Genomic DNA, 13,745 nt, shown 5'->3' on the forward strand with positions numbered 1-13,745 from the left:
GATGGAATCCAGCAAACGTCCGGCTCCCAGCACAACATCGACTTACACAAACTCAGAGTAAGCCAAAAAAAAAAAAGAAAAAACATTTATCTACTGAATCCTGTCTGGCTAAGCGGGAACGTGATCGTGGTCGAAAACTAGAGTGAACATCGGGAGGGCATTTGATTCCTGGAGGGACCTTCGTTCAGTTTTAGGGATCAAAACCGACCCTGAATTGGCGTTCTTCTTATTGGACAGGTAAGCTTACATAAGCGCAAAGCATGTGAAATATAGTGCCCTAAAGATTGATCTGTGTAATTTTAGCTAACTTGATCTTGCCTGCTAACGAATTGCAAGCTACCTTGCTTTGTAACTTTCAAGTAATTTCAACGATCTTCTCTTTATACTAAAAGTCACGTTAATGTCAATGTTAACCTGTAATTATTCAGCAAGGTAAACTACAATAATACATGAAATGAATGCTAGACAATGTTCAAGATAATGCAAAAAGACCCATTCATTAGTGTAACGTAACTTGGTTATACAGAAAAGATATACAATCTATTATTATAAAACAATAGCGCATCGATATATCAAAATGACAGTTGTGATGGAATCTGAATTGTCAACATATTTATAATGTACAGTCTATTTTATAAACAGCTACTGTCATCATCCACCAAATTTAGCTAACAGCTATTGATAAAGCTGGCTAGCTCGCCAACGCCGACATTGGCTATCGTATAAATGCAGTCAATGTATCATGCAAAGAAAAGTGATAACTTCAAACTACAGACTCGCATAGTCAGACCTATATCCACACATTGTTTTAGCCCTGTTCCAGCACTGGAGAGTCAAATATAATATACAGTCCCAAAGTTTGTAGTAAAACAATCATAACTATGTAATTTTAATTATGCTACCTCATCTGTCAGCATGATGTCGGTGAATCATGTTCAGCCTCTTTGTACGTTACGTCATTGTTTTGATCGATGCTTGTGTCCCTATGGAGTGTGTGCGCGAGCACGAGCAACAGGTAGCTGGCTGCAGTTCACTTAACAGCCACAGGTGTCATTAATAACAAGGCTTTCTGAATCTTACATACTGCACTTTTAAAGAAACATTTCACATTTAAAAGAATCTTTATGAAGCTCTTTTCCTTAAAGATCAAAAGTCCTTTTATACTATAAATCTCCACTATAAAGTGGAGATTTATAGTAAAAACAATAATGAAATATTGATCTATTTGTCACCCAAAGTGATTGCATCGCTTCAGAAGGTATACATTAAACCACTGGAGTTGTATGGATTACTTTTACTATGACTGTCTGTGCTTTTTGGAGCTTTAAAGTACTGATCACCATTCACTTGCATTGTATGGACCTACACAGCTGAGATATTCTTCTAACAATCTTTGTTTGTGTTCTGCAATCTGGGATGGCATAAGGGTGGGTATATGATGAGAGAATTTTCATTTTTGGGTGAAGTAACCCTTTAAGCATCTTAATTCTTCTAAAATATCTCGGAATACTCACATCAGCTTTGTTGGGGCAGTACTGAGGAACCAGTCTGGAGAGTAAAGCCCAGAGAGATGGATTTCCCGGGTTCCTATCAATGAAGCAGTCAAGCACAAAAAAATAAAGATATTTGTCAAATTTTAAAAAATATAAAAGAAATAAATAAGACAAAAGAAAAAGCCCTGTCTGTTCTGGTGCCTCATTTGACCTTTTAGTTAATTAACCAAATGACCAATGTTTCAGACCTGAGGATAATGAGATTTAAAAGCAGACATCTGATCGGCTAAACACAAAATGTACCGAGCAACGTTTGCAGTTTTTAAAGAGTTTTGGATGGTTTTTCCCCTCAACATGTGCTTACTTTAAGTGCTGCTTTTTACAACTGTCATGCTAGTTTTTCCACATTATGCGAAAATGACAATGAATAAAAATGTAATATAACATGTTCTTAATAGTGACGACCTATCTTTACTGTGTGGATAGTATTATTTCTGGATTGTGCATTTAAATTAAATTAATACGTTTTTACAGCAGTCTCCCAAAAACTCGTGTCCATTTTTATTACATCCTAACCCAAGTTCATTTCCCGATCTAAACAGGGGGAACACTCGCCAAGACTTATCATTTTCTAATGTCTAATGAGCCTTGTATAACTTTATATTCACTACAAACATTTCCACTACTTTTTCAGTGCTGGAAATCACAACTTTAAAATTCCCTATTTCCATGTGGGAATTCTGCTTTAAAAAAATTGCTGCATTAAACAACAAAATCACAGGATTTTGAGCCAATGAGATTTTATAGTGGGCAGGGCTACCCAACATGACGCAACAGAAATAGAGTGCAGCAGTGCCCGCCCACTTTTTCAGCCGTCTGGGTTCCGGATGTATTTTTCCCATTCATTTTTTTCCATAGGCTTTTCTTAAAATCCTTAATAAAAGCCATGAACCAAACCAACCAGCTCCGAGGTGAATCACAACACTACATACTTTGATTTGAAGCAAAAACAGTATTTGAAATCTGACAAAAAGACAAAGGTACAAGATTGTGTACTTAACGTCTTTCACGAATGCACTAACTTCAAGCCCATGAAGCATTGCGAATGACATAATTGAATAAAAAAAACTATGCAAATACAGTCAGAGAACTTTATTAGGAACACCTGTACACCTAATTATTCATGCCATTATCTAATCAGCCAATCATGTGGCAGCAGTGCAATGCATAATATCAGGCAGATACGGGTCAGGAGCTTCAGTTAATGTTCACATCAACCATCAGAATGGGAAAACTATGTGATCTCGGTGATTTCAACCGTGGTATGAATGTAGGTGCCAGACGGGCGGGTTTGAGTATGTCTGTAACTGCTGATCTCCTGGGATTTTCACGCACAACGGTCTCTAGAGTTTACTCAGAATGGTGTCAAAAACAAAAAACATCCAGTGAGTGGCAGTTCTGCGGACGGAAACGCCTTTTTGATGAGAGAGGTCAATGGAGAATGGCCAGACTGGTTCAAGCTGACAGAAAGGTAACTCAGATAACTCAATACAATTGTAGTGAGCAGAATATCATATCAGAATGCACAACACATCAAACCTTGAGGCAGATGGGCTACAACAGCAGAAAACCAGAAGACCTTATAAGTGCTCAGTGTAAATAAAACTATTGATTTGAGATTGTTGATTATAAGTTAGTTAGTGATTTTACACCATGCCAGCTTCCATGGCTATTTTCATGCCGAAAAACAAGTAAAAAATGTGTTAAAAGGTAGAGTAATTAAAATCCTATATAAAGTTTTTAAATATATTTTTGATATGACTCTAAAACTGACTCAGGGTTGACTTAGTTAAAAATCTCTTCAAAAGTGTTTGCGGAGTAAAATAAATTCCTAAAAGAAATAAAACCAGCACAATCCAATAAAATATGTTTCAAAGATAGTGGATTCTGACATGCGTTGCATAATGGTGGATCTTCATCTGATATTAAAAACTTGTGTGAGTCTGGAATGTCCCATTCAGCAACAGGTGTAAATGATCCGATCCCAGTGATTACTGAAATTAAAGATACACTACCAGTCAAAACTTTTGAAATACTTGACACGAGAACATGTCTGCAAATTCTAGGCAAAGGGTGACTACTTTGAAGATGCTAAAATATAACACAGTTTTGATTTATTTTGGATTTTGTTTAGTCACAACATAATTCCCATAGTTCCATTTATGTTATTCCATAGTTTTGATGACTTTACTATTATTCTAAAATGTGAAGAAAATTTTTTTTTAATAAAAATGATTGTTTCAAAACTTTTGACCAGTAGTGTATGTATTTTGCCACAACAGGGTTGATTTCATGCAATTTGTTTGTAATGCATTGATCTCATTCTGTTTGACATTAGTTGTTGATGTAAGAGATTATGGTAGGTTTCAGATCTAATGGTGGTATGGAGCATTTTTAAGATCTGTAGAAAGTGCTTCTTTAGCAGCAGAGTCTGTTTGTTCATTTCCAAGGATTCCACAACGGCCAGGAACCCAGCAAAAGTAAATATTAAAATTCTGTGCCTCCAGAGCTGACAATTTGGTTAGAATCTTTACAAGGGCTGGGTAGTCATTTTTGAGTGATGCAAGCGCTTGAAGACATGATTCTGATTATTGAGAAATTTCTCTGTTGTGTGGTCTTGATGTGATCCAGTGCCAAAACAATAGCGTTGGCCTCTGCTGTAAAAGTTGAGCTCTGATTGGGGATCTTTATTCTGCTTTTTTGGTGACAGATCACATATACAACTGACACAAGATCTCCAGACTTTGATCCATCTGTATATACAGGTGTGTGTGATGGAAACATCTCTTTACTATCCAGGAGCTGTTGAAGGTATTCATTCGGATGGGTTTCAGATTTTCAGGGTTTCCAGAATTATTTTTGGGTTTTTTTAGATTCCAGAGTGGAATACTGCAAAAGTATGTTTGATCCAGTATGCTTAAGTCAACTTTTATGTTTTCTAGATGGGATTTAATCCGTAGGCCAGGAGTTTGGATATGCCTCGGTTTTCTCTCATACAGATATTAATTTTGGGGTGAGAAGATTGCATGATATGCTGGATTTTCTTTGTTGGTCTTTACTTTTGTTGAGTATTGCAGGGCTAAATTGAGACATCTGTTCTCTAGAGAAAGTTTATTAGTCTCTACATATAAACTTTGAATTGGTGATGTTCTGAAGGCCCCCAGTGCCAGACATATGCCTTGATGGTGAACTGTGTCCAAAAGTCGGATATACGATTTCCTGGCTGAGCCATACACTACGCTTCCATAGTCCAAGCGTGATCTGATCGGCGTTCTGTAAAGGTTTAGGATAACTGATCTTTCTGCTTCCCACTTAGTCTTTGCTAAAACCTTTAAAATAACCATTGCTTTAAACATTTATCTTTTAAAATCTTTATGTGACGAATAAAAGACCATTTATATTTCAAAGGTTATTCCAAGGAATTTGGTCTCCTTGACAACTTTGATAGGATTGTCATCCATATATAGCTCTGGGTCATGGAGTCACGTGACGCCATGCGAGGATCGGACGTGGATTAATCGTATGCATTAATTTCAGATTATTTTACCCTGGATAGGGGCACCCGGCAGGGTTGCCCTCTTTCCCCATTATTGTTCTGTCTTGCCCTGGAACCATTAGTAGCCGCAATAAGAAAGGAGGATGATTTTCCAGGGGTGGTGGCGGGAGGTGTGGCGCATAAGCTTTTGCTTTACGCAGATGATATTTTATTATTCATCTCTGACCCTACTAGATCTATACCTTGCCTCCACAGAATTATTCATTCCTTTTCTAAGTTCTCAGGATACAGAGTTAATTGGTCTAAATCCGAAACTTTGGCTCTGACAGCGTACTGGCCTGTAACAGCTTTTCAGCCGGGCGCCTTCCAGTGGCCCAAACAGGGCATTAAGTATTTGGGTATTTTATTCCCAGCAAATTTGTGTGATTTAGTTTAAATTAATTTTGTTAATTTTGACCCTTTAATAAAAAGGTTTTCGAGTGATGCGAGTAGGTGGGCTTCATTACATTTATCGATGATTGGGAAGGTTAATGTTATTAAAATGAATTGTATTCCAAAATTCAACTACCTGCTACAATCTCTCCCTATAGATGTCCCCCTCTCTTATTTCAAGGAATTTGATAGCATAGCAAAGTCCTTCGTTTGGAATGGTAAGTGTCCCAGATTACACTTTAATAAGTTACATAGGCCGATTGACAATGTGGGCTAGGCCTACCCAAGATTTTGTTTTATTAGTATGCATTCGGTCTTAGACATTTGGCCCATTGGTCGCTTCCACCTGAGAGAGCCCCTCCTTGGTTTTGTACTGAACAGGAAGTTCTTGCCCCTATTTTGCCATTACAAAGCCTTTCTATCAAACAAACTGGAGAAGTTAAGTTACACCCCGTTATCTCGCATTTGCACGCGGTATAGACAAAAGTGTCCAGAGTGTTTAATTCAGACATTTATTTAAATGTTGCTTCGAGCATATGGCTGAACCCAAAATTATGTATTAATAAGTCCCCTTTCTGCTGGACAGAGTGGATTGTGAGGGAGGTTAATACACTCGGTGAAAGTTGAGATCCTTTGAAAAAATGGTTCAACATTTTGGGATTCCAGGTCTCAATTTTTTAGGTATTTACAGCTGCGCCACCTGCTCTGTACTATTTTTGGGAGAAGCATACACCCCCCTAAAGCGGCAGACACTCTGGGAGTGGTGATTACTGTCATGAGGCATCAGTGTATTACTGCTTCAACTTCTCTCAAGAGATTATGGGAGAAAGATTTAAACTTGGTATTGGAGGAGGGAGTGTGGGCTAGGATTCTAAAAAACGTCTAGAACATCTAGGAGACGCAAGGGTGCGCCTTATGCAATTTAAGATTTTACATTCTATTGGACCCCCTCTTGGTCTTAAAGACACACCCACCTGCTGGCGATGCCAATTAGAAGATGGGGACACAGCCCATGCTTTTTGGTGGTGTGTTAAGATCCAAGAATTTTGGTTGAGGGTTCAGAGTATTATGTGTGAGGTATTGGGCACTCCGATTTAATTTTGCCCCAGACTCTGTATTTTAGGCCATGGGGTGGTCATTAATATGGGGGATAAATACATAAAGAATTGGGTCCTGGCCAGTGTTATGATCGGCAGACAAATTGTTCTTAGGGGATAGAAGCTGGTTGGAGTGCCCTCGTTTCAGGAATTGCATACAGAGATGGACAGGGTAGCGTCATTTGAAAGAATGTCATATAGAAGGCTAGGTAATATGGAGTTATTTAATAAAACAAACGGGGCAACTATTTAGCCTTTTTAGAAGGTTCTCGGGGAGGGGCAGTGGAGGGAGGTTTGTAGTTTTAAACGTATGATTGTATTTATTTATTTTTATATATATTCTTAAGTGTTTCCTCTTTTCTGTTTTTAATTCACATGTGTGTATACTTTAATTTTGTGGTGGACCACTAGATGTTTGTAGTGTGAGGGGGGATGGGGGGATGTTCAGGGGGAGGGACATATAATTTGATTCTGTGTGTGTATGTTCTGTTTCTTCAATCCTGTTTTTTTTTTTTTTAATCAATACAATTTTAATATCAATGGCTCTGGGTCATGATGGAGAGAGTGTAACTGGCAAAAATGCATCCAGACTGTTTTACTCTTTGAGAACTTAAACCTGTTGGACACAGACCAGGCCTGGACCCTATTAACTGTCAGCTGGATTTTCCGTTCAGTACCGTTCATAAATTTGCCTCTGTAGCAAATACAAATGTCATATACATAAAGGCTGCAATGAATGTTTGATCCGATGACTTTTGCAACGCTGTTTATTTTTATACTAAAAAGGGTCACTGATAAGATGCTTCCTTGAGGAACTCCTAACTCTTGTCTGTGTGGGTTTGATAGGGTAGTACCTACCCTGATTTTAAAATGTATATTTGATATAAAGTTTGCAATAAAAATGGGTAGATGTCCTCTAAAACCAAGCTGATGTAAATCCTTTAAAATACCATACTTCCAAGTCAAAAAAGACACCAACAGCATGTTCTTTTCTGATAAAAGCATCACATACATAACTTAAGGCTGATGAGGTGATCTATAGTGCTTCTTCCTTTTTTAAATCCACCTTGAGCATTACTTATAAGATGTTGAGACTCCAGCATCCATACGAGGTCTTCATTTACAAATTCTCTCCATGGTTTTACATAAACAATTCATCAGGGCTTTAGGTCGGTAGTTGGAAGCTTCATTATGATCCTTTCCTGCCTTTGGAATAGGAATAATTTCCGCTACTTTCCAAAAATATGGAACATCCCCTGACATCCAGATGGAGTTAAATATTTGTAAAAGTTAGGACAGGATAGTGTGAGGCAAAAATTTTTTTTAATTTATAATGAATATTGTCGGGTCCATTGCAGTATCATGTGATCTGCTTATGGCCCGCAATAGCTCTTCCATATTGAAAGGTTGGCTGTGAGGTTCTATATTATTAGATGAAAAGTTAACATCTTTCTTTTCTTCCAGTGCCTGAATTGTTTAAAAGGCAGGGATGCAGTTCTCAATAGAGGAGTCCTTTTCAAAGGTTTCAGCTAGGATATTTGCAATTACTTGTTTTGTAGTTAAGACTGAGTCTTGATGTTTAATATGTTGAATTAGAGGTCCACTGTTTTTGCTTTTCATTCTTCAAATCAGATTCCAAACCTTTTTCGTTGGAGTTTTTGATGTCAGGTTGGATACGAATTGTCTCCAACTTTGTTTCTTCACCTCATTTATTACTCTACGTGCTTGAGCTCTCTTTATTTTGACATTGATGAGGTTTTCCGTTAATGGACTTCTTTAGAATCTTCTTTCAGCTTTCTTCCGCTCTTGGCAATTGTTTGTATTTCCTTTTTGGTTAAGTTTTTGGAATGGTATCATTTGCTATGGAGATTAAAATACTGGTAAAAAAATGTATAGGATCTGGATCATCCTCAGGAATTGCACTGAATCTTTCATAACATAAGGTTTGACAGTCATACCAGTTGGCTTTTTTAGTTGCCATCTCTGTATGCTTGGTACTTCTCCTCTTCCTTTGAAGGTCAAGATTAGTGGAAAATGGTCACTTCCACAGAGGTCATTCCACACTTTCCATGAGAGATCTAGTAGTAGCTCAGGCTGGCAGATGGTGAGGTCAATTGCTGAATAGGTACCATGTCCAGGGTGTAAATAGGTTTGAGACCCATCATTTAAAAGGCACAGGGCATGGTTGTTGATAAAATCATCAATGTTCTTGCCTTTTGTATTACACTTATTACTACCTTACAAGGTATTATGGCTGTTAAAGTCCCGATAAGTATGAAGGGGGAAGGAAGCTGCTCCACAAGGTTGTACAGATCTTGATGCTTTATAGTCATATCCGGTGGAATGTATATGGAGCATACTGTGAAAATCCTCTGGAGGGTAATATAAATTGCTGTTACTTGTAAATTACTATTTAGTGTGATGTATCTGTGCAGCACATCATTTCTAATTAAAATAGCTGTTCCACCAGAAGCACGTCTATTGTTTGGACCAAAAGAATTTAAAATTGTAACGTTTTTAAAAGAAAGGGTAGTATCAGGTGACAACTGCGTCTCTTGTAGACAAAAGGCAAGTGGATTTATAATTGCAGCTAATCGTTGCAATTCTGCGAAGTTAGCTCTGAGCCCACGGCAGTTCCACTGGATAATAGTGTGATCCATATTTAAGTTGGGAGAATAGGGATATTACCCCTAGTTCTGCCTTTTGGTGAGTGGCTCCTACTGTGATGGCCACTCTCTTTCATTTTGACATCTTTGATTGCTTTTGTCTTCGTATTCTCATCTTGTGATACTTATGATTGTGAACATCCTGCTTTTTTAGAATTCTTGTTAATTATTTGGTTTTCTGTTTGTAAGTTCTGGTTGGTTTGGCTATGGGTTGATGTAGTTTCATTCTGATTTCCTGCACTCTTTGATCTAGGAAGAGGTATACCTTTACTGTTACTGACAGTTTGTGGTTTATCCTTTTGCAGCCAGGTCAAATCTCTCTGGCAATCTACTGAATAAAAAGTTTTATTTACAATGAAAGAGGCTGCCACAGTGACCACTTTGCATTCTTCATTATAGCTGATTTTCTTTGTACATCTTATTTTCTGGATTTCTTTCTCTTTAATCCACATCAAGCATTCTTTTGATGTAGCCATATGTTATCCTGCACAATTGCAGCATTTGGGTGGCTCCTGACAGCTTTCTTTGTCATGGTCCTCCTCTCCACAATTGCAGCAGACACGCTTATTCTTACAGCTGTTTGACCATGCCCATACTTTTGACAGTTAAAGCATCTCAGTGGATTTGGTATAAATAACTCCACTGGAACACTCATATACCCGATTGTGATTCTTTCTGGAGGATGAGGTTTATTGAAGGTAATAATGTAAGTGCCAGTTTTGATAATTCAATCTTCTCGTTTGATTGTTATTCTTTTCACATACATCATTCCTTGAGATTTAAATTTCTTCTTCATCTACATTATCCAACTCTCTGGTACATATCACTCCTTTGCTATAGTTGAGTGTTAGATGTGGAGAAGTCTTTATAGCAAGTCCAGCCAACAAATTGGCACGAAGAATATTCTCTGAATTAGCCTTCTTACAACATTCCACCACAATCTGGGCAGATCGCAATTTCTTCACCTCCTTAACGGTACTAGCTATTCCTGTAATGCCCTTGTGAATGGCGAAAAGAGATAGCTTTGTGATTGGCATATCTGATGATGCAGATTCAAAAATAAAAATTTTGGCCAATCTTCATTGTAAGATGCAGAAGCACACTGATTCTCAGAAGTGCAGTCCATGTCCAGGTCTAAAAGTCATTTTTTTTAGGTATGTGTTTGGTAGCCATGTTTAGCGTATTATGCTTCATCATCTCTGCTCCCCACCCACCCTGGAGTCCAACAAGTGGATGCACAGAGCCGCAGAAATCCTGCAGATTATGCACCAGGTATATAGAGAAGTATACTCAAACACAAAGAACGAGAGATGTTCCATCTACTCGATTGACCCTTAGCCAATGCCTTCTGAGGATACTGAAAACATAGCTGATGTTAACTTATCACATAGTATTACCAGGGCATGCCTTGACCAGCCGATTGATTGGATCGGATCTTTCCAATCTCCCGTCTAGATGAAGTAGGAGCCAAATCACAGTGTTGAAATAATGGAAGCCGCAGCAAACCACATTTCTCAGGAGCCAGGATCTCTTCCTCCACCGACACGGGTCGCAACTCACGGCAAACAAGTCACCTTCTTTTGTCGTATTTTACGAGTAGCAGGGGGAAGCTAGGACTTTAACTACTCAGGGTACTTACTGAGAGGTAGACGGTGATGGTATAAGAAGATGAGCAAACTCAAGTTCAGTAGAGAGAAAAAACAACAAAATCCAAAATAAAATAAAAGTATATAAACAACTGTGACCCTAGTATGGAAGGATCAAGGGTTATTCACTTTTGCCCAAGGAGTAAACCCTAGCACTACGGAGGGAAGGAGCGTGCCACTGTCCCTTTCACGAGCTACCACCACAAAGGTGGGTCCCGCGCAATGCCCGGGTGTTGATTATAAGTATAGAAACAATATATTTTAAGTTTACTGCAAAATATTCAGATATATGCAATTATATACTGTATGTAGTTTGAGGGTATAGAGATACCAACTCGACTGCATCATTCACAGTGCATCATGGAACTGGGCCCTCGCTGCTGGACTTGTTTCACAGGCTTTGTTGGCTGTGGTTCTCTGATTGATGGATCTTTGTCTTCTGGACCATGGGTAGTGTAGTTGTTCACCAGGAATTCCGCTATTAAACACAATTTTTACACAATGAAGTTGAAATAAAGTGGACCTATGGCTTCAACCAAGGCATGTACCATCAATGAACAACCTTGGAGATAACGGTAGGTTTGTATTTAAAGGTTTATAAGTTATCGCTGAAAATCAATTTGTCTATGGAACAAAATTATGGGATTTTTACTTCCGGAACCAGACTCTATAGGTCGTGGCTCCTTAGAACAAAAACTCAGATTAACATTGAAAAGATAGGACTTAATCTATTGCTTTTCGCTTTATCGTGTCGTATCAGGTTAGGACTTGGAGATGGTGTAACTCTATATATGACACAGGACCAGTACCTGTGTATAGCCCTAGCAGCCTCCCTGTGTACACTGCTAAAGTCACCCTGCAGAGACAGCAGGGTGCAGGTGAGCAGACAGCAGTCCACCACATTTCCTCCTACAGGTTCCCCCAGCTTTTGTAGCTCTTTGAGCGTGGCACTTGCCAGATTCACGTCACCATGAACCAAACCCAGAGCACACAGACACTGCAGACTCTCTGGAACAGGTTCTTTCAGCAATGAACTAAACTCAAAAACATTTCAACCAAAAGGAGAGAGGTTAAGCTGCAGAATTTTGAAGCAGAGAAGTGTTGCTTGCAGATACAGTTGTTGGCTCACCACTTGAAGAGAAGAGTTTTGGCGTGCTCCATGCTGCCCAGCCTGTGCTGTAATAGGGCCAGTGCAGTGAGTATATAGGCCTTTTCCTTCTCATTGAAGGCAACCGCAAGAGCTTTCTCATAAGCTTAAAATTGCACACAAACACACACCCATAAAATGTACACACAGCCAAGCAGAAAGCATTGTAAGTGTGTACCAGTGTGTACCACTCGTTTGTGATTGCTATAAAAAATTATTTCATAGAGACTGCACTGACAAAGAGCAATTTGTGGCAGAACTAGACTGAGCATAACTAGACAAATTTAAATTCACTATCTACATTCCTTCTCCATGACTTTATAATATTTGATTCATTTCCATGATTTTACAAGCCTTTAAAATTCCCTGATAATTCCAGGTTTTCCATGCCGTGGAAACCCTGCACTAAACAAGATTCATATGGCAATGACAGCTCACCCTCAATGCTCTCTGGCAGAAGTCCTGTTCTAAAGCAGGCGAGCGCCAGCCCTGTGATATCATGCAGCTCTTCTAGTGGTGTGGAGGAATAAATATGGACTGCCTCTTTCCACTGCCCATCATCACTGTTAAGAACAACACACATTGCATACAAAACACACCTGTCCATTATTATACACTGTAAATTCTGATGACATCACAGCTGAAATAATTGACAGCATTGTTCTACTAAGTGTTTTTTACCTAAGGGCACGTCCATAACCCCTCAGAGCAAAGCTGAGCTTTTCAGTCTGAGGGGATGCGTGAAGCAATTCTGCAGCTCTGGAGAGAACAAAATATATCCACAAAATGTTACCTATAGGGTCTAGATCAGTGTGAGAAATAACCATTTTTATTAAGGGGCAACATTTTCCTCCTGGATCTGATTTTCAGGACCATTTTTGCCTTTATGAGAAACTATATAAAACAAAGAGTGTTTCATCTTTTTTATTTTAAACATGCAATTTCAATACATTAAAATACATTTCAATATGAACAATTTGATATCCTGTTACCTATAAAATGAGATGAACATCAACTTTCACGTTTTATGCAATAATATAACTAGGCCTAAAATAAAATTCCATGAAATAATATTGTAACAAAAACAAAACAAAGAGAGGCATGTTTTGCACCCACATTTTAAATTTTATGTTTTTGTTTTTTGGTTAATTTCTATGGCCTTTTTGCCGCACAAAAAAAGCCTTCTTTACTACTGATATTAACTTTCTTTATTTCTTGTTTCAGATTAAAGGGACAGTTCACCCAAAAAAAAAAAAAAATTATAATAATAATTCTCTCATTTACTCACCCTCATGCAACTTTTGTTCTTCTGCAGAACACAAACAAAGATTTTTTTGTGGACACATGCATTTGGCATTTGACATTATTCTAAACAATTTTGAAGCAATTTGGGTAAATATAAGAGGACTATTTTAAAGTCTGTTGTAAGAGCCACACATCCTGCTGCCAGATGGTGGCACTATGACCATGACCCAAAATAGTCAAATCCATGTGATTAGCCCAATTTTGTTGACTGTAGGTGAAAATGGGGGTGCTAAAGAGGCCGTCTTATACGCCCATTTTAAACCTGTTAACTGTCACTGGCCAACTCTGCAACTTTTCCCAGCCCTAATGGCCGACGATTCTGATGTGTGTGCAAAATATCACACTTATTCACACGTTAAGTACCCCAAGAACCGAGAACCTTGAAAAAAGAATAATAATAATA

The 13,745-nt window shown here is 38.4% G+C and overlaps 1 protein-coding gene across 1 annotated transcript in view; it reads right to left on the bottom strand.

The window, feature by feature from the left end:
- skic3 (SKI3 subunit of superkiller complex) overlaps nucleotides 1-13,745 on the bottom strand; it is a 60,703-nt gene that overhangs the window by 26,219 nt on the left and 20,739 nt on the right. The window contains exons 27-31 of the mRNA XM_051662729.1: nucleotides 12,719-12,796; nucleotides 12,476-12,600; nucleotides 12,020-12,143; nucleotides 11,700-11,924; nucleotides 1,515-1,587 (exon numbers count right to left, since the gene is read on the bottom strand). Coding sequence (XP_051518689.1) covers nucleotides 1,515-1,587; nucleotides 11,700-11,924; nucleotides 12,020-12,143; nucleotides 12,476-12,600; nucleotides 12,719-12,796 — 625 coding nt within the window. The remainder of the gene's footprint in view (nucleotides 1-1,514; nucleotides 1,588-11,699; nucleotides 11,925-12,019; nucleotides 12,144-12,475; nucleotides 12,601-12,718; nucleotides 12,797-13,745) is intronic.

This window comes from Myxocyprinus asiaticus, chromosome 3 (genome assembly GCF_019703515.2).
Source record: "Myxocyprinus asiaticus isolate MX2 ecotype Aquarium Trade chromosome 3, UBuf_Myxa_2, whole genome shotgun sequence".
NCBI classification, from domain to species: domain Eukaryota; kingdom Metazoa; phylum Chordata; class Actinopteri; order Cypriniformes; family Catostomidae; genus Myxocyprinus; species Myxocyprinus asiaticus.